The sequence below is a fragment of the Rissa tridactyla genome, chromosome 8, assembly GCF_028500815.1.
Source record: "Rissa tridactyla isolate bRisTri1 chromosome 8, bRisTri1.patW.cur.20221130, whole genome shotgun sequence".
Taxonomy (NCBI): Eukaryota; Metazoa; Chordata; class Aves; order Charadriiformes; family Laridae; genus Rissa; species Rissa tridactyla.
This window is the reverse complement of record NC_071473.1, coordinates 5,542,366-5,563,199: the sequence shown is the minus strand read 5'-3', so window position 1 is coordinate 5,563,199 and position 20,834 is coordinate 5,542,366. Positions and strand designations below refer to the sequence as shown.

General features: G+C 45.3%; 2 protein-coding genes across 9 annotated transcripts in view; one reads left to right on the top strand and one right to left on the bottom strand.

Moving 5' to 3' along the window:
- Window positions 1-463: 463 nt before the first annotated feature.
- Window positions 464-17,295, bottom strand: DRC3 (dynein regulatory complex subunit 3). Of its 2 annotated transcripts, none has more exons than XM_054213255.1 (13): window positions 17,245-17,295; window positions 15,496-15,669; window positions 13,989-14,105; window positions 12,300-12,466; window positions 11,551-11,697; window positions 10,171-10,290; window positions 9,150-9,261; window positions 7,680-7,855; window positions 4,773-4,904; window positions 3,423-3,493; window positions 2,503-2,626; window positions 918-1,049; window positions 464-751 (listed from the first exon to the last, which is right to left on the bottom strand). In XM_054213255.1, exons 2-13 carry the CDS (start codon window positions 15,650-15,652, stop codon window positions 608-610), a joined length of 1,599 nt encoding a protein of 532 aa, XP_054069230.1. In that variant the 5' UTR covers window positions 15,653-15,669; window positions 17,245-17,295; the 3' UTR covers window positions 464-607. The 2 variants fall into 2 exon arrangements, with proteins under 2 accessions (XP_054069230.1, XP_054069231.1); XM_054213256.1 differs by lacking the exon at window positions 17,245-17,295 and adding an exon at window positions 15,794-15,924.
- A 430-nt stretch (window positions 17,296-17,725) lies between these two features.
- Window positions 17,726-20,834, top strand: part of TOM1L2 (target of myb1 like 2 membrane trafficking protein) — a 58,171-nt gene continuing 55,062 nt past the window's right edge. For all 7 annotated transcript variants that reach the window (XM_054211391.1, XM_054211385.1, XM_054211384.1 and 4 more), the window contains exon 1: window positions 17,726-17,815. In XM_054211391.1, coding sequence (XP_054067366.1) covers window positions 17,764-17,815 — 52 coding nt within the window. In that variant the 5' untranslated portion in view covers window positions 17,726-17,763. The remainder of the gene's footprint in view (window positions 17,816-20,834) is intronic.

Sequence of the window (20,834 nt, the reverse complement as noted above, 5' to 3'; positions counted from 1 at the left end):
GTCACCGAGCAAGGAGGGGAATTAATGACTCCTCGCTTGGCTGTTGTGAGCGGTGGTGTGTGAGCTCCTCTGGAACCATTGATTTCCCTTCCTGCTAGCTGGGGGCTGCTCTGTTCACGCTGCAGAAAGCTGCTTTTGCGAGAGGTGGTGAGAAGACAAGGCTCCCAGGCACGCAGAGCCCCCGCCAGCCTTGTGCTTGCTGAGCTGGAAACCTGCTGTTATCTTGGGGGGTGGTTTGATGGAGAGCAGTCCTCTCCCAGGCTGCTGCCGCGTGCCTGTGGCTCACAGGTTCCTACCACCGCGCTTGCAGGTACTAAAGCTTTCAGGCATGATATGCTACGATGGTTTGGTTCAATCAGCTCACAGCTGATCCATAACCCCTCGTGACCAGGTCTGAGCTCTGTCTGCCCGGGCTTTGTGCCAACGTGATGGAAGAGACAGAGCTTCATATGCTTTTCCAGAATCAGTAAGTATCTTTTATTTGCAGTTTATGGTGGGGTGGAAGAAGTATGCCTTTGGCCTGAAATGTCCCAGGCAGCTCAGGCATAGAGAGACAGACGTCCCTGCTGGGTGTGCTGCCGCTGGGGACTGTCCTGTGTGCCCCCAGCTAAGGCAGCTGCCCAGCCTGTGTCAGACCTACCCCATCGTCTCCAGGATCTCTTAGGTTATCCAGCTCCTCCTGGAGATTGTCGATGTACTGAATGATCTCTCCGACACGCTCGCGGTTTCTGTTGATCTCATTTTGGACAGCCTGAACAGATTGAAACCAAGCAGCGAAGCCGCAGGCTTGTCAGGGTCCCTTGCTGCAGCACAGAGGGCTTCAGCAAAGGTTAGGGAACATCTTTCCCAGCAGTGTCCCCACCGCTTGGGCCAGACCTGTCTGTGCCCCATCCCCCTGAGCATGCCCCATCTCTTACCTTCTCCGTCACGGAGGTCTGCCAGCGGTAGGTGTTGCTGAGGATGTCGCTCTCTCGCTTATCAATCTTCAGCAGGTGGATGCCATGGGACGTGTTGACTGCGTTGACAATGGTGTTTTTGTCCACAAGAAGCTAGGAAGTAACGTGACTGGATGAGGGGAGGAGGCGGGCTTGTAGCGAAAGACTAGCAGCACAGTAACTGCAGTGCTTGGGGGAAGAAAATAATCCTTCTGTTTCAGCCTGATAAAGCCCTAGTCATCAGAATGAATCCAGTGCTTTACCCTTCACAAGAAGGTCTGGGCCTCGCCGTGGTGTAATGGAGTATTATTCCTAATGTGGGTCGGGAAACTGAGGCAGCACCCTCGGCCTCACGGGCTGGAGCGGGGAACAAGCGCCTGCTGCTGGGGGCTGTGCTGCAGGCAGGCTGCCTCGCAGCACACGGCAGACCCTGCGGGCAGCTGGTGTTGAAGCAAGACTGCATATGCTCCAGCACGCCTGGCCCAGCAGGTGCGGGAAGTGGAAAATCGCTCTTGGAAGGGTCTCTTGCACTGGTGGCATTGGCTGTAAATCTTCATTTTTGGAGAGTCCCAGCTTCTAATCAAAGCAGTGACTTTCCCCCGTGGCTCTAAATAGAGGGTGGCTTCGCTAAACCGTAATGACTCTCCTCCTGCAGCCAAGTGCAGCTGTTGAACAAATGAAGATTGCTTCTCCGTGGAAATGGATGGCAGCGAGGCAAAATGGGTGCACAGCAACGGTGCGTAACTGCAGCCATCTGCACAGACCATAAAGCAGGGAGCTCCCCCGGGGAGGCTGAGGGGTCTGTTTTGTGTCTGTCAGCTCTTGATTACCTGGAGTAACAGTGGGGCTGGGATAATCAGGACAGAGCGAAACCACAGCGAATGCAAAACTTGAGTCGTTTAGCCACTAAATGAAGGAATAACAGAGTCAAAAAGGTCAGCGGCGTTGCTGCGTGGAGCACTGCAATGATCTTTGTGCTTTCTGAAAGGCTTTTGGGATCTTTGGTATCACAGCACGACTGAGGGCTCAGTGGAAGGCTGTTTGAAATGTCATGTCCCGCCTCCAGATCAGCTCACGGGCTGGGGAGCTCTAGGAAGGGCTTTTGAAATCACGGAGGGAAACAGAGCCCCGGTGCAAGGAAGTCAGAGCGGTGTTTGGATTCTCCTAGGGGAGCAGGGAGAATCTGAACAAAACCAGCTGCGAGTGCAGCAAAGATGCTGCCTAAGTGCCTGCTGGGTTGGGGCTGCCTGGAAGTCAGCCAGAGAAGTGAGTTGTGCTGGAGGCAGGAGAAACTTGCTCAGTACCTCTCCTGGGCTGCTGCCACCAACTCTGGCAGGGCCCAGGGAAACCTGCAGTGCAGTTCTCCTCTGTCCTAGTCAGTGGAGATGTCCAGCAGCACTGCAGTTCAGCCAAGTGGCTGGGGCCTCTTAGGAGGAGGTTATACTCTGGTTTAGCCATGGCTTTAGCACTATTGAGCATTCTGGAAACCCCGTCCCTTCTGAGGAGAGGCTGTGGCCTCCTCTTCTTGCCAACTCCTTAGCAGAGATGAATTTTTTGGTGCCCTCACCATTTGAACGTCAGCTGGCAAATCTTCGTCAAGCTCATTCTTGACTGATTTCTCCAGTGTGGTGATGGAGATCTCTAGCAGCTCTTCATGGTGACGGTTTTCCAGGTCCCGGCACTGGGTGATCGTAGAGAAGATGGTTAAGGAAAAGGCTGACGACACCAATCCTACAGATTAAATGTAACCAGATTCTGAGTGTCCACACAGCATGTCTCCACAGGAAAGAGCCTGGCTGCTGCCAGAAGCTACCATGTTGTCTGGATATACACTTGCTGCTCTTCAGCACAGCTCACACGCATGAGGGCTCATCCTCACTGCCATATATTACGCAGAACAGAGACTGGGCCTAGGTTTGCAAAGGAAATTGCAGGAGGCCTCCCAGGATATAAGCTAAAATCTGATTATAGTGCAATTATTTGCACTAGGCCAACAGATTTTTATGTTTAGAGTAGCATAATCTGTCACTGAAGCACTTTGGTATTCTCATCCCACTTTGTTCCAGAAGACATCAACAACACAAAATTGAACACAAACATTTAAAGAAACTTCAACAAGAATTGTAGGTATTTCATTGCCTGCTATGGCAAGAAAGTACAAAGAAAACGGCCTAACCAGCTCTTCCCAGAGTTTTGTCATGGCTGTGTGGGGAAGAAAGGAAGATTCCCAAAGAGGAGAAAGCTGCGTAAGTCCTACAGACTTTCACCACAAGAGAACTTAGATCCTTTTGTGCTCACCAGAGTCTCCACAGAAAGAAGCTGGGCACCTTGAATAACCATTCCTGCAAAGCTGGGAAAAGACTTTTTCTATTGATTTAAAAATATAATAATAATCAAATTCTATACTGATGTCTCATTTCTGGATTTAGAATTGAAATATACATACATCACTGGGAGGTCCAGGCCAACGTACTATCAAAAGGATATATCCCTTTAACATTTTCAATGAATGTTGATGCTATGACGGCAATGTTTCCTTTAAAATCCTCTATTAGATCCTTAACAGAGAGGAAAAGAAGGAAATATTACAATGAAAACTTGCATAAACATAAAAGGGAGTCAGGCAGTCTAGGAAGAATCAACAACTGATTATAATTTGGACTCACTGCTGTTATTAGCACAGTCAGAAACTGCACTGCCTCAAGCATTTCAAGTGTTTTGAAAGGGCTGCAAGATTTTCTTTCCTCATTCAGAGACAGAAAATCATAGTTTATTGGAGGGAAGCTGACTGACTGATGCCTTTCCCTGGTGTCTGGAGCAAGCCAGCTGATCCTTTTTTACCCTTACCTAAGTAATGCACCGAGTGTGCTGTATTCCCGTATCCTGCCATGCTGCAGTATCCTTATATGTATGAAGAGCCTCTTGTCGGAAGCATAACCAATGCCCGGGCTTACTGCAGCTTTTGTTTTAGTCCTCAGAAACTAAAATTGCTACTGCCCTCTCTCAAAAATGGCTGATGGAGCATCTATGAAGCGTTGCACTTAAATGTCTCGATACAACAGTTCAAATACAGCCACCTTCTGCAAATCCAGAAGGGCATGCGGAGAGGAACGTTTCTGCTCCTTCCATCAGGGACTGCAGATACATGAGGACCAATTCAGAAAACACTAAAAGGCACAATCCTGATGCAGTGAGCAATCCATTTTAAGCCGCTGCTTTCTGTCACGCATTCACAAAAGTAAACTGCTGCATCTGCTTGCACGCAGGCCCCAGCACCTCTCTGCTAATTTTTCAACAGCTTACTTTTTTCTTTTTCTTTTTTTTTAAAAATGAAGATGCACATTAGCAGCCCTGCCCTAGATTTTGAGGGAAAGTCTGGGGAGAAAAAAGGCAGCTATTATGCAAGCAAATGCAGTAAGCTGAGCAGGAATGTGTGTAATCTTATTCATAGCAAAGATCAGCTTCAAAGAATTACATCTCTAGAATCCCAAATGCATACCTCACGCAGGTCTCTACACAGACCTATAAAACGATTGAATGGCCTCAAGTTCCTTTCTCTAAAGACTAGGAAATCAGCTTAGATAGATGCGAAGGACATACTGCACTCTGCTCTGAGAAACAGAAATCCGTTGCGATGTATTAATGTCCAGGGCCTGCTTTCACCCAGATCGACATTGAGCAGAAAAGACTAAGATGGAGACAAGTCGTTAGCCTGACTGGAAGACCTGTGCCCCTTTCTTTGTGCAATGGGCTACTAAACAGAGGGGTGAAGCAACAGAAAATTGACCCCCCCATGTTCTGGATGTGAGGTCTCACAGGTATGTGCTTGACCCTTACCTCCAGCTGGTCAGCTGTCAGCATTTCCAAGGTCATGAGTGCGTCTGACAGCTGAAGTATGTCCTCCTTGTACTCGGCTCGTTTAGACTCAGCAATATCATAACTACTGGCATTACGAATCTCATACAGCCTCTAAACACAGAGATAGATACATAAATTACTTATAGTTTGTGTTCAGCACTCCATTGCAATTTAATTAACTTGTTACATATGTGAGAAAAGTTCCTGCTGCTGATTAGCTGAAATGAAATGTGATGATTCAGGAAGTCTCCAGATTTACATACTGGGTAGTCAACAGTGCTGAGGTATGCTACCCCGCTAACGATCCAGGGACATTGCAGTGAAATCAGTGAAAACGCTTCCTCATCCTCCAGTCAGCAGAAGACTTTGCCCCCTTCTACGCTTCCAACTTTGGTTCCCCTTCTGACACATTTCAAATTAAAAAAAAATCCCAACAACTATTAGATTCTTTCCATTGCTGGCCACGAAGAAGAGATTAACAATTACCTTGTAGAAAAAAATGCAGGCCTAAATCCTGATCCCCTTCATGTCAAGGACAATCTTGATTGACTTCCGTAGGGTCAGGATTTAGTATTCTGAATATGGAATACCTATCATTGCCTGCCTTCCTCTTACAACAAGGATTTATTGCCCTTCAGAATTAAATATTGACGTCAGTTTTGTATCAGACAAGATTTATGATTTCTTGCATCAAAAAAAAAAATCCTCTTGTGCTAAGCAATATATAATTTTCTAGTCTGTTCAAAATAAGTTAACAATCAAACAATAATAGGAGGAAAAAAAATTATACATGCTTTAAGATGTCTAATCCACTTCTCCTGAGAGGGAACGGAACAGGCTAAAATAGAGAATTCTCATGAAAATTGTTGTCAAGACTTGTGTCTGAAAATGGACTAGATTACCCAAACTTTGCAGCGTTAAAAGGAGGAAAGGGGAGAGCAAGGTATCTTCTTTTCTAATGTAAACAAGTTAGGAGGCTCAAAAATCTCCCCAGTCATTCAAGCCGCACCTCTGGGAGCAATAACTTCAAAGGTCAAGGCCTTTAATGCTTCTTTGCTCCTTAACCAACTTCAGAGAGCAGAGTTATTTTACAGGTTACCCAAGTTTACATGAAAGGATTACAGCGAGACAAACAACCCCAAAGAACGGCTCGCAGATTTCAGGCTGCTGGGACCTCTGCACCTTTTGAACTCCTCCGGCAATTTTAAATGAACGGGGAAATGCTGTTAAAATACAGTGTTCGGTTTTGGCACCAACTCCTTCAGTTTTTATATGAAAACTGTCACGCTGACCACTGTGTCCTGTTCTTGCAGCTCAACATGTAGCTGAGCCTGCACGTCATCGGACAAAGATGAAGGGCCAAAATCTGGCCTCACCCATGTTTCTTTGGGTTTGATTTTGGGTTTTCTGGTTGGTTTTTTGTTTGGTTTTATGGGTTTTTGCAGCTTTTTTTTTTTTTTTAAATGGAAAATATATCGGGAATTCAAGTGCAAGTTAACCGAATATACATATCAATCTTTATACGTTGCCTTCTGGTAAGGCTGCAAACTCGTGCCCTGACCGGAGCTGATGGAGTCAGTTTGCCAGCATGAGTCAGCCAGGTTGAAGGACCTGGGTGCAGCAGAGTGACTCAGCAGGCTGCCAGCGTGTGACAAGGCACCTAAATAAAAGTGACCTGGTTTTCAAAGGGAGCCGGCGCTCGTGACTCTGCCTGGTGTCAGTTGTCAGGGACTTGCTCTGCTCAGCTGACTGTTACCAGGCTTTAGCCCCCCACCCCCCTTATTTTTTTCTGTGGTAACAAAATAATGATCCATCTATTATACATGGTTAGAAAGGGATCCATCTAGAAGCTACGCCTTTAGCAGCCACAATGGCTGGCTGGAGTTTGAGCAGAATGAAAAAAGGTGGTTTCTGCTTTAAAAAGACGAGAAATACATTACAATAACTTTATCTGATTTTTTTGTTAAAGTTCTTTGAGCTGTTGTGGACAAAATGAACCGAAGCAGAAAATTACTCAAAAATAAACTGAATACACTGCAATCTCTTCCCTTTTCTTCCCTATTTTTCAATGAAGAAGAGCTATTGGAAGCCTCAAAGAGAAGGGGAGTGGCATTAAATCTGATAACTCTATATGTTTTAAATCAACTTCATAAAAAATATGTAAACTAAAAGAAAGGTTGAACGTTTCCATTTTCTTAAAGACTGGTAACTTCTCTGGATGTCAAAAAATAAGTAAAAAAAACCCCAAACCACCACGTTTAGCCACTTTTTTTCCTGTAAAGCCTTGAAGGACCTTTACCTTTGTGGACAATAAGATAGCATTATGACATGTTAATTTTGTCCTACGCTGAATTTCCAGTCTAGATAAAGGCTGTCAGTGTTACCTGGTTGTGGTTTGCCCAAAGGGTTGAAATATCAATCCCCAAATTATTTTCCTACATAAAGTACTAAAAAACTTTTAACATGATGTTAGTTAATGACATTATATTAGTTAACACGACAATTTTTCTTGGTATAGATTTATACTGTAAGAAACATGTAAAGAAAGATCCGTGACTGAGCACTAGAAGTGGTTGTCCAAGGAGGCTGTGGAGTCTCCATCTTTGGAGATATTCAAAGGCCGTCTGGACACGGTCCTGGGCAGCCTGCTGTGGGCAGCCCTGCTTGAGCAGGGGTTTGGACCAGATGAGTTCCAGAGGTCCCTTCCAACCTCAAACACTATGATTCTGACATTAGGGATCAAGTACCGATTCCTATCACAGCAGGGTAAATCCAGAATAATTTTCTTAATTTTAATGGAGTCACTCTCGTTGTCAGTGAAACTAAAAGCTGGCATATAATGTAGAGAAGTCACATATCAAACAAACAAAAGTATAACAACATTACCCTTTTGTTCCGATTTTCGAAGTCTAGGATTAATTTCCTGCCTTCTTGCTGGTTGGCGGTTAACGCTCCATGAAGGCTTTCGTAGAAATCGGAGACTTCAGCTTCTCGTTTTTCATGCTCTTTCAGGCCATAGTTAAATAGGTTCTCACAAGCTGAGACAAACTCCTTCCTGTACGTGACACCAGAGTCAAGGGATTTTGCTTGTTCAGTGGAGCAACGTGCTATGTTCCTTCTATCTCTGTGAATTTCAGCAACAAGAGTTACAAGCTACTGTGATGTAAACTCTGCGGCTCTTGCTGGGAGCAGGCTGCCAAGTATTCCGTCTGTAGCAGGACTGGGTCACCCAGTCACATTTTATGCATAGGATTTTGCTACCTTAAAGGTAGCAAGCTGTGGCAACGTGAGGGGGAAAAAGGCCTTGAGGAAAAAAAAAGGAAATACATATACTTCTCTGACTCTTTTCTGACAGAGCAGTGGAATGAAGCATACAACCCTATCTGTCTTCACAAGCGTGAATACGGTGTCTGCGTCGTTAATAAATACAGCTCTGGAGCCTACAGCCAGAGCACAGAATAAACTACTGACTCGGTAGCATCACAAAAATAACGTCAATTTTTCTTCTGCTATTATCTTGGCAATGGAATTGTTTCTAGAGTCTATTGTAGTTAAGCCGTGATGCATTTTTCCCCAACAGTGTAATGCAATTTTAAGGAAGGTCAAGTTACTGGCCTTGACAATGCCCTATTAATCTGAATGAGAAAAGAAAAAAGAAAAAAAAAGTGTCTGCTTTCTGATCCCCCGTGTAGGAGCAATGATCAGAAAAAAGTGCTGGCCTGAAAACTTCACGTTGCCAGCTCTGGCAGGTTGTGAGATATGCGACTCATATCGTTCTGATTAGTCTGTTCCTATCTCCTACCACTTCAATTTCAGCATGATTTTAGCGACTGCGCTCTTACAATCTAACTGACAGAGATTTATCTTATAGCTCATTTTAAACTTTAAGTGGATTCCAGACTTAAAGAAAGTACAAAGCCTTGATTCTTGAAGGGTCAGAAAAGAAGGCTACCAAAATTGTGTTTGATTCAAGTGAAGGAAAAGAAATATGGTAATTACAATGGCGAGAATTTAAAACGCTGGAATCTCATGACCTGTTGGTGATAGAAATGAGTGCTTTTACAAATAGGATGTTTCAAGCTGGGCTGGCCAGCTTGCCAGTAATATAAACCATTTGTTTGTAGCCCTCATATTTCACGAGATATCAAGCCTTAAAGCTGTCAGTGGTCTCACGGTCTTACAGTGTTTTTTTTGGTTCCATTCCAAAATTAAACACAGACTGTCTCAGATCTTAGATCAATGTAGCTTTCAGCCCTGGACAAAAGCAACGGATGAAGAGTCCCTGTGGATGTACCTCCTTCTTAACCTAAGGCATTCTGTTTTAGCTGTAGGTATTCTAAATCCAGGAAGGATATGCCTGCTGCAGGTCATCCACTCCAGGGAGGTAAGCCAGTTTGGCAGCTTCTGTATCCTCTGCATACATACTGTCAAACAGGAATGATCCATTCAGGTATTCAACAAAGGCTGCCTTTGAAGAGAATCAGAGCAATATAAGTAAAATAAAGCATGCTAACTGCCAGTCCTCAGGATGTGTCTCTCCCATAAGCACTTTACCAGTAGAGGAACACTGGTGCAGACAGTGATACCAAGACAATAGATATACCAATCAAGGCATGAAAGCACCCTGCAATTGAAGTGAATATCATCTAGGTTCACATGCGGCTTTGCCGCTAGAACCGTCTAGCCTAAAGACAGAAAACACTGTTTAATATATAAAACATTATTACATACAACCACATGCTGCACGGCTATTGAGCCTTTCAGATAAGGAGTCAGCAGACTTTGGGGAGGGATGGAGGGAAGAGCTGCAGGTATCCTCCCTGTCACTTAACCGCCTCCTGCTCTTCAGCCAGTCTGGTCTTCTAGGGCTCCGGAGTACACAGCCAGGCCATAACTGAAAGCACCATTTCGCCTGGTCTTGTTTTCAGCCTCTTCACAGGACTGCTGTGATCTCTGAAAGTCCTGAAGACTTTAACCATAAAACTAATGAAAAACATTAACCTATTGTGAAGGAGAAAAAAAAGTCACCGCACCATGAAAATGCTCACAGTTCCCTCAGACCTGTAATTTTCTTAATCTCACATCAGGCTGATAAGATCCTTGGGTATGATTTACTATTTAGCTTCGCAGGGTCTATATCTGTAGTTCCATTGTTCAGCCAAAAGAATTATGTTCCCCCCACGTCATGTGTATTCCACAGCAGTTCCTGTTTTCATTCAGAAGATGAGATTCAGAGATCACACAGATTAATCCCAGCCTTAGTTTTAGTACAGTCGATGTTAACCTCTCATTAAATCTTCAAGCAGGTAAAAGAGAAGTCAATATCTGTTGCCCTTCTTTCCCTGAGACAATATACAACCAGCCAAAGAAAACATACCTTGTGGTACTCCAGCTCTTTCTGCTTTGCCAGTTCTTCCTCCAGCTGAGCCAGGGCCTGAGCCTCTTCACGTTCCAATGGCTCAATAAGGTCTTGATACTTTAAAACTGCAACTTCTCGCTGAGAAATACAGAGAAATAAAGTATTTTTATTAGATTTTCCAGTATTGCTCAACAAATCTGTGCATAAGCATTCAGTCTTTCCAGAACGTGCACCTAAGTGGCATCTGCATCTCTAGTTCTTTGTGAGCTTTTTATTAAATTACCTATGAAGTTTCTAATTTCTAAAAAAACCCCATCCCATTTTTTGTTGGCATATTACTTTGCCTCTGCATTCAATCCACCTGAGGTGATTCAGTCACAGGAAACTTTTCTCTCCCATTTCCTTATCTTTAGGTGGTTTGGGTTTTGGTTTTGTTTCGGGGGTTTGGTTTGGTTTTTTTTTTTTTCCTTTTTTAGCAGGAGGCCCTGTTTTGAATCCAGAATTTGAGGTCTGATTTGATCAGCTAGTGAGTTTAATGCATTTACTAGGAAGGAAGAGGCTCTTCGGAGGAGCGGATGGCAAGGTAGTAGCAGGGGCAAGAACCTAATTAACTTGAAACTGAAGCTTGACAAATTTAAGTATGCGATTCTATGACGTACTGTCTGTGTGAGCAGGGACTGGACTCAATGGCCTGGAAAGCCCTTTCTGTCCTATGATAAGAGTAATGTATATTCTAAGTACAGCTCCTGCTCTGTGCCAAGCAAATTTACAATTAATCATGTTCTTTCGTTATTTTAAAAAAAAAAAAAAGGAAAAAAAAAACCAAACTCAAAAAACCTCCTCTTTTTTCGTTTGAGCCCCGGGATCAGAAAGCAGTCCACAGGTTACTGATGTGGATGCACTGTCCTGTTGCCAGAAATCAAGAATGGGAAGTGCATTTGATGGCACCTACTTGCCTTGATAGTTTGTCAGTCCACCACTGAAACAAACTGCTCAGCGAGCAGCAGGACCACCAAGCCTCCCGTCCCCTGGACCCATGTCTCAGGACTGATTTCCTCCGAGATCTTCTGATCTCTAAAGCGGCTTGCACTCACACTGCAGCCTCTCTGGGGCAACATTAACCAGGTCCCTCTCCCACACACAGCTGCCGATTCTCACAAAACCTGTGAAGATGTCATGCCTCTGACACCTCTACACCTCTGTCAGATTTGATAGAATTTGGCCTACAGATTCACAGCTGTTAGGTGGAGGCAGAATAAACACTGTGTGTTTCTGTAAGCCTAATTTCTGCAGGGAACCTGCCCTGAATGCTAGAATATGGCTGGCATATCAACATAGCAAATGCTCTGTAAGATGCTGTTGCCCGATTTCACAAGCAGGGAATGCAGAAATGCTTACCGTAGTGTCACTCACGCGCTTGTAGTCCAAGTATACCAGGTCTGGAAGATGAGCAACAACAAATAGCATATACTGCTCATCGTCGCAGAGGGGGTTCCCCCTGAGATTCAGCGTGCGTAATTTTTTAAACCTCCTGAGATAAATCACCTATGCCAAGAGGAAAGAGATGCTGTACTTCCCAGTGCTGGGGAAGCACGCAGCCTTGAAATTCATTGCTCTTACTACAACTATGTTGGAATATGTATCCTGCTCTGCAGCCAAACACAGATGACATTAAATTATGAGTTTCTAATGGTTTCAGGAAAGGCAATGCTTAAATTCACATTGTGAATATATAAACGATGGATGTAGAAAGAAGACCTTTAGCTGGGGTGGACAAATCAGAGGCCTTAGATTGGTAAGGTACCCTCAAAAGAACCCCAAACAAATCCCAGTTTCCCCTCCCTCCTTTTCTCATATGTAGCTACCTAATCTTTTCCAGCTTTTATGGGAATCAATAGGAATTTTGCCATGGCTGATAGCAGTAACAGAGCCAGGCCCCCAAGAGTCAATAATCTAAAAGAGAAATAGCTGTAGTAAGCACTTAACACCAGGACAGCTTACCAAAACCATAACTTAGACTACAGAGGAAGTGAAATCCTAAGGAGAATTTTCTCCTCTAAGGAGGGGCTTGGACAAAGTGGCAAATGTAATTTTTAGAATATTTGATCCTTTGATAGGGAACATTTGCAAAGATGGGGAGCACTCACATCTTTCAGAGTGGTCAGGTTATTCTTTCCTATGGAGAAAATCTGCAGCTCTTGCAATGTGTCCATGTGCCCAATTTTAGATATTCTGTTACTGAAGAGAGTTAGGTCCTGCAGTTTGATAAGGGTATCCAGGCCCTCAATTACTTCGATATTGTTGAAGGACAAGTCTGGGGAAGAGTTTAGAAACCAAAAGTTTTGCAAGCAAAAACTAAATTATCTCTAGCAGAACAGCCTGAATCAGACCTTGCATTTAGCTTGGTTCTTGACTTAGGAATTTATATACAGTATTTTCCTCAGGGGTGTTCAGTGTCCCGCAGGAAAGGCTCAGCATTAAATTGTCACTCTCTGGCCAGGAAGTGATGTACACATCTCCTCCTTGCAATGAGAGGAACAGTTGAACGCATTTCATGTGGAGTCCACATACACAACCTGAAAGCAATTTCTACCTTATAGGGAAACACAAAATACAAGAAAAGAGGTGGGGAAATGGCCCAAAAGGGGGATATTTCTGTGACAAGTTTGACACTCCCTGCCTTGTTTCTTGCAGACTCTTGCCTGCCATACCAATGCCTACTGTCATGGTCATTCCCATAAGACCAACATATGCCAGTCCCACGCTCACAATTGCCCTGTTGTCAATGGAGGTATGGAAAGGCATTTACTCACTTCAGCTATTTCACTTGGTGATATTTCCTCTTATCCTGCCAGAACATCTATCCTAACACCTACATTCATCACGACTAAGGGCAGTATTTGCCCTCAGGCCAATACTGAGCAATTCAGGAGTCCAAAGATTGTTGACAAGGTTACCAGCTGTCTGCATCACCCCAGCCCCTGGACGGCTAAGAGACTCATGCAGCAGCTGCTGAACCACTGCGGCCTTTGGGCAAACGAAACCCATGAGTGTGCTTCAAAACACTCTGCTTACATTGTGGTGATCAGCTGTTGATTCACAAGTACATTAGTCATCTGTGCAGCAGAACAGTGCAGACAACTGGGTGGAAGAGCCCATTAGACGTTTCAAGATGTGCTTATGAGCCAAAGCCCTGCATGTTATTTTCAAAGACGGCTGGGGATATATTTACGCTGCCAGCCAGCAATGTGGCTGCAGTTCCCAGAGAATGCTCTAAGCTATGCATCTGTAGCAGCAAGCGCACTGTTCTGCCCAGCATCAAAACCTGCACCACCGTGTGATGCTGCTATCAGCGGCCTGAGTTTTGAGTTGAAAGTAGTCACATAAGACTACAAGGATGGGCACTTCTTGGGACAACGACGATGACAACCCCTTAAGCATATACAGGTAAAGATTGTAGGTTCTAGGCTCTGAAATGCCAGCATTAGCTTTGAAAATAGAATACAAGCTTCTAAATCACAGAGGTGTTTCCCTAAATATTTCTGAAATTCACCTCCAAATACAAGTACAAACCCTGTAAACAACCTTGAAATCTCAGCTTCCTGTTGCTGCCACACCAAATGTATTAAAACCAGTTTTTAAACATTTAAAGGATTGTTTTGCAGCTCTGATACTCAGACATTTTGACAGTCAAATGAGGAAACACACAGACAGCTGACAGTCTTCCCTGGGAAAGCTCCTATCAGTTGTGTTTGAGAAGGAATGTGACATCCTGGCTTTATCGCAGATTGCTTTGCACCTGTGAAAGCATCCAACCTCATATGCCTGTATCTTACCAAGCCATACAAGGTGAACCAGACTCTCCAGAGCTTCTATCTTCTCAATGATGTTGTTGTTCAGCTGCAGTTTAGTCAGATTCTCAAACTGCCACAGATTATCAATCTGCAGAATATCTAAAGCCACAGAAAAAAAATAAAAAAAATTGCTTTTCATGTGAGACAGCTTTCAGTTTAGCAGACACGCTATCTTGCACAGGGAAAACACATCCAGTCTTACCTCCAAAATTATTTTCAGCAGATTATGATAGCGTGTGATGACTGCCCTAGAGAGCTGAGAGGTCCACTGGCTGGATGAGATTTCAATGAAACAGCCCAGTTAACATCACTGTCCTGCACCAGCGCACACTGCTCATCAGTGATGCCAACGAGTCGCTGAGGGGATGCTGACTACGTCCCTGCAGTCAAGAGTGGCTTTATGAATCCACTACTAGGAGGCCTTGACCTTCATTTTCCTTTCCAGCTCCAAGAGGGAGGTTTGGGATGAGACTCCACGTTTGCAGGCTAGCGGTAGCCAGCTACTGCTTTTGTAAATGACTCTCCTGCTCCCGGGACTTTCATCACAGGAGAGCAAGTTGGGGGCTACTCTTGCTGTGAAGGCTGCAGTTTAGAACTAATCAATATCCCTGCGTTTAGCCTTCTCCAAAAACAGAATCGCAAGGGCAGGCCGTTTGGCATTTCAGCAAAACATTTGGACCAAGGTGACAGAAAATACAGAACAGTCACACTTCCAATTCTCTTTTGCCACCCGATGGCTTCCCAGAAGATTTTGTTAGCTGCTATGCTGCTATTATTGTTAGTGAGTGCGGTGTAAAGCGAGGAATTGAATGCACAAAATATTCACACGGTTCTATATTTTGTATTTGCAAACAAATACATGCAGGACCAGGTAACAGGGATTCTGTTCTAAGGAACTCAACCAATACATGCATTATTTTACTGGAGCACGCAATGAATAATCAAAAGCAGCTTTTTGCCCATGAAATTATATACCCCTGAAATACTCAAATATTGAGCCAAATGTCCTTCCTTTTCATTTTTTGAATGCAAGTTTATGACTGGCTTGACAGTAAGAGGCAAGCTGCGATAATGCTACAGATGACCAGAGGAAGCCACAGAATTGAACTGTAATCACCATAATCTACCAAATAGCTCTCACATAATTGCCAGCGATGGCGGAGCCTGCCCAGGCTTTGATTTGTCCACGTACAGAAGGGCCCAATAGGCCTGTGGCCTGTAGGTGTCACCACAATATAAATGTTAAATAAGAATAGCAGTGACAATAATAGCATAAAGTTAAGCAGCTTTAAAGTCACCCATTAGCAAAAGCACCCAGCTCTCTCTAATGAAACTACTTCATACAGGTATGACTAAAAATGTAAGTCCAGATGTTACTTTTCACATAACAAATCTAAGATAATCATGATTGTTTGCCAGTTAGCCACTTCATGCTTAATTCTATTATCCTCTAACAAAAGAAGAAGAAAGTATATATACTGATACTCACTTCTAAAACTAAGCTCTAGCTCCATCACGTCTTTAAAGTTAATACCTGTCCTTTTGGCAAGCTTTCCTATGTGCTCTGGACGCTGCTCTTCGATGGCCTTCTGAAGCATTTCATCATCAATAACATTTGGCTCAATATTATTGTATAACTCACTCATTTTTAGACGGTATCAGCCTTAAAGAACAGAAAAGAAAAAGAAATTAAATCACTCCCTGGCTACTATTTCCAACATTCATTGAACAGGCATGACAATTCCCAGGAATTAAGAGCACAGCTGAGCATTGAGAAGATCTAATACCTCACAGCTGGTATTAAAGACAGACTTGACTTTTGTCGCAAAGTCACTGATGAGACTCTACGCACAGCCTTATAGCCCAAGCGTTGTAAAATGGCCAGGCACGATCATATGCAAACTTCACACCATGTTTGAATGTTGTCCATGAAGAATGCCAGATTTTGGCTAGATAAATAAACCGGGAAAGGAGGGTCTGAGCAGCACCTATGAACAGAAATGATCCATTGTATGGCAGTCATCTGTTGCTGAAACCCCTCTTCACAAAGAGGGCATATTAAAGGCTCTGTGCACCATTTAATCTGGTTATAAAAGGTAAGTTTCTCATTATAGGCAAGTTTGATTTATAGAGTAAGAGACATGTATTTATAGCATAGGAAAATTAATAACAGTAGTTCACTAAATTTTAAACACCAACATCATAAGAAAAGTGAAAACAAATTTGACAAAGGAGGAAAATTTATAAATAACAGTGATTTTTCTAAAGGCGGCAATTAATGCAGATCCATAGTAAAGGCTGTCTGATTCAGTCAATATATAGCACTGCACGCAAACACCTTCGCTTTGGGAAATAGACGATTGTGTCAGTCAAAGCCTTCTGTCCTGGCTTTGTCATTTAAATATCCTTAATGTTGCCCTGGAGGCAATGAAACTACTTATCTTTCTAGAACTGTGCGCAGTTAATGAATCAGCATGAAGGACTTGAATCTTCAAACTTTTGCTTGCGTAAGATGTCTATAATTGTGGAAGAAGTTCTGCTGATTTTTTGCATGGGAGGACAGGAATGATAAAAGTCTACGTTTAGAAAGCTGTCTCCTCATCATGCCTTTTAGTTAACAAACCAAACCTCTCTATAGCTGTGCCCAATACAGATGGAGGAGTAGAAGGTTCTGAGTTTATTCATCCTTGACCTGCCAGACTTTCCACTTCCCTTGGATTTGTCCAGCACCTCTTTAGTCAATGTCGGATCTACAGAGCGAATCTTGCCCAGAGAAGCTGTGGCTGTCCCATCTCTGGAGGTGTTGAGGCCAGGCTGGATGGGGCTTTGAGCAACCTGGTCTAGTGGGAGGTGTCTCTGCCCAGGGCAGGGGGTTGGAACAAGATGATCTTTAAGGTCCCTTCCAACCCAAACCATTCTATGACTCACACGGCAACACCAGCACCTTGCTTGCACTCAGGGAGAACAACACGGGCGTCAGTGCACTAGTGGGTCTGTCACCCAGAGGAGAAGCTGCTGCCTACAGCCAGCTGGAGCCCAGGCCCCGGCCCCGACACTCCAGGCCCAGCAGGGCCCGGGACGAGGACCCCGACTCTGCTGTCAGGGTGCCTCTGCCCCAGGTGGGCTGCCGCCTTCCCTCTGAGACCCACCCAGGCCCGAACCCCAGCCTCCCGACCCCTCAGGCCGCGGGTCCCCCAGGCTCCGGGCCCGCTCCGCACCCCCGGTACCCGGCCCCCACCTGCGCCTCAGCCGCGGCGCCCGGCCCGGCTGCTAAGGAAGCCCAGGCGCGTTGCTAACGGAGACCACGTGACGGGCTCAACCGCCAATGGTCGGGTAGTGGGTGGGAAGGCTGGCTGCTAATCAGAGCACGAGAAATCCGTGTCAGCCAATCAGCACCGGCACCGTGCCCTCGGGGCGGGAGGAGGCTCTTGTGATTGATGTTTCTTTTGCCCAGTAGCATTACAGAATGGTTTGGCCGTTGCCCAATGGAGAATGCCAGTAACGGTGTCCCTGCTGTCCATCAACCGGAGGGCGTGGAAAGGACTGGGACTATCGCGGGGGCGGGCCCCTCGCTTGACAGTGATGGACACACTCTTCAGCCTATGACTACACGGGGCGTCCAGCCGCTGTCCAATCGAGGTTCAGGAGGCGGGCCACGCTCGGCAGAGCGAACTGCGGTTGGTGAGCGCGGGTGCCAGTCAGGGCGGGGTGGGGGAAGGGGGGGGGCCGCCGGGCCGCTGTTTGTTGTCATCCCAAGATGGAGTTTCTGCTGGGGAACCCGTTCAGCACCCCGGTGGGGCAGAGCCTCGGTAAGGCGGCCCGGGGGCTGCAGGGGAGGCCCGGAGAGCCAGCGGGGCCACTGGAGGGGGTGGGGGGCTCCAGGCAGCGGGGGGCTCTGGGGGTCGGTGAGGTGCTGTGGAGGTGGTGGGGGGTCTGTGAGGGCCCATGGGGGGCTGTGGGGTTTAGTGGAGGTCTCTGGGGGCTCATAGTGGGTTCTGGAGGTGGTGAGGCGTCTGTTGGGGGCTCTGGAGGTATGGGAAGGAGTCGGGGTAGTGGGGATCTCGGGGCTGATGGGGAGTCTTGGTAGTGGGGGGCTTTCAGGGTTGGTAGGTGCCGTAGGCCTTAGTAGGGGTTTCTTTCGTGGTTGGTAGGAGGGTTGGTAGGAGTTTTCAGGGTCTTTCAGGGTCTTTCAGGGTTGGTAGGAGCCCCCCCTCTGGCTCTGGGGGACTCTTGGTAGTGGGGGGCTTTAAGGGTTGGTAGGTGCCGTAGGCCTTAGTAGGGGTCTCTGGGGGTTACTGTGGATCGTGGAGGGCTCTGTGGGCAGCAGAGGACTGGCGGGTAGTGGTGGCTTCAGGCAGGCTGTTTGCCATAAGGAAGGAGCGACTCCACTTCAAGATGGTTGATGGATGAAGGAAAGTTGTTGGATCCCCCAGCTCCCCTTCTGGCATGTGCGCACCTTGTTCCAGAGCAGCCCCGTCATTCAGCCACTTTTTCCCCAAAGTGTTGAAACCTCCCTGGAGTGTGCATATGCAGGGACGGTGACGTGGTTTAGAGATACAAGTACATGCTCCATTTTCAGCCTGGAGCTTGAATTGTGGTTTTGCTAATGCTGTGGTGACATTAGGCAGGTTATTTTGAATGTGCTTTCACTGTGCGGCTAGCTAGGGCCTCCCTGGGTTGCTGTGTCTACTCTCTCCCTCCCGCAGATATGTTCACTCTCAGCTGTGGCAAGTCTGGTTTCAGTCTGGGTTGCCATGGCCTGGGCCACAGGAGAAGGCCTGGGTGCCACTTCCGCAGCGTTTGTTAACTTGCCCACAGTTGGGTGGGCTGTCATTGCCATCCGCATTCTTCTCGTAGGCCCTGAAGAAATGCAAGATCTCTCATATTGCGGTGGGAAGGAGCAACAGACTGGCTCAGGTTCCTGCAGTGCGGGGACCGTGGTGTACGGTCCCAGACACCAAGGCAATATTCAGTTGAATGTACTTGTGCTACCATCCCTCCCCAGTGAAACTATGCTTTTAGTTTCCTTGCTTTGTTTCATAAACAGCAGTAATTCTAATGCCTTATTTAGTAGTTATATATAGCATAATGTATAGCTATGTATGGTCTAGTCTATAGCTATTCTAGATTAATTTATGGAATGATAGAAGACTTGTGTCTTTGGAAATTAAAGTGGAAAAATTTTGCAGAGTACCTGGTTGTGGCCCCAAACCCCAGAAGTTCTTTTATAGTAGTCTCCTCACTGACGCGGGCAGAGACACCCCCTTGTAGAGGTAAAAGGCCCTTAAATGGGTAAGTCTTGCACTGTGCTTTGAAGATGGCTGGACTCTTGCTTTGTCAGACTATATGGAGCATATGTATAGCTTGCTGTTTTTCTTTAGCCATCTGGGGTGTTTATTTCTTCTGCTTAGGGAGAGAAGTGCTGAGAGTTGGAGGATAATAACAAGAACAGTGAAAGTTAAACACGATTTTAAAGTGAATTTGCTTTGTTGTGTTTGGCCATCTGACCACATCTGCCAGGACAGCTGGCTGCTTTGCTGCTTGGACAAGCCTTCTATACAATGAGCGTTGTTAAGGGAAGGCAATGATTTCTCATCTATTTGTTGTCAGTTTCTTTTAGCATCAGTAAGTGGTTTAAAGGGGTTTCCTTAAGACTTAAGAATTGTTGGGGGGTTAGCAGTAAAATCTGCTTTTCTAGCCTTCTGCTGTTCTAACTCTGGAGTGCAAAGATTTTCATAGCTCTTACATCCCCTTGTTCTCTTTGAATGAGCAGTTGCTGCCAACTTAGAGGCTTCAAACACAAAGCTCTGAAGGAGCTGCTTTCATCAGATAAGGTTAGGTGTTTGTGAGGGGCTTATAATGCAACTTCCCTTAATACAAAATTCAGCTGCACTTTTAAGAATGTTTTTTCATCCCCAGGGGGAAGAGATAGCTGCAGATTTTATTTTGAAAGAAAATTTTTTCTGCTTCTCCTATCACTGCCAGTTATCCTTTTCTGAGACAACAGTAAAACAAAAGCATGCCTTGTTCTCAGACGGTGCTATTTGCTCAGTGTTTCCACAGTTTTTTTTTCAATGAGCTTGTGGAATATAATTTTCACTTATGTTTCTCTTCATTCTTTAAAAGAAACTGAATAATTTGGTATTTCTGTTTAAACATATTGTGTTGAACACAGTTGTGATGTTTTCAAGCAAGGCCTAACACTCACCATAAGGGAGAAGTGCAGAAAATTATGTAGGTCCATCAGCGCACCAAGAATGCATGTTCTCTGCCAGGAAGTAGCAGTGGTTCACATGAAGATTTAATTAGGCCTAGACAATGTCTTCAGATAAATGCCAGGTCTGAAAGAACAAAGATGTCAGAGAAGGTTTGAGGAGAGCTGAGAGAGGTAATACAAGGGATTTTTCTCCTTCTCTTTATCTGGATAATGTCTGAAGCTAGACAGGCTTTTTATGTTAACTCTTTTGCTTAATGTGGGAAAGTAATGCTAGGATGAGCTCAGAGGATTTGTAATGGAGATGGATAGAGTCTCCTGCATCTAAAGTGCCAGTTTAAATGGCAGCCAGGTTCCTCATCGCTGAAAGCTACCTGATTTTTTGAATGGCTTACGTGTTAGCCTCTATTTAGTTGCCAGTGGTGGCATAACAGGAACTGTATAAGCCATCACCATGGCTGCTAATTACAAACCTCACTTAATTTTTCTTTAATACTTTGATTGACCCGTGGACACTGAACTGTCCGTATATCTCTAGTGAGGTCCTCTTCCGAGCAGAGGGAGTGGTCTTTGACAGAGGTGTTGTGTGGAAGGCAGTCAGCTGCTGTGCTGTG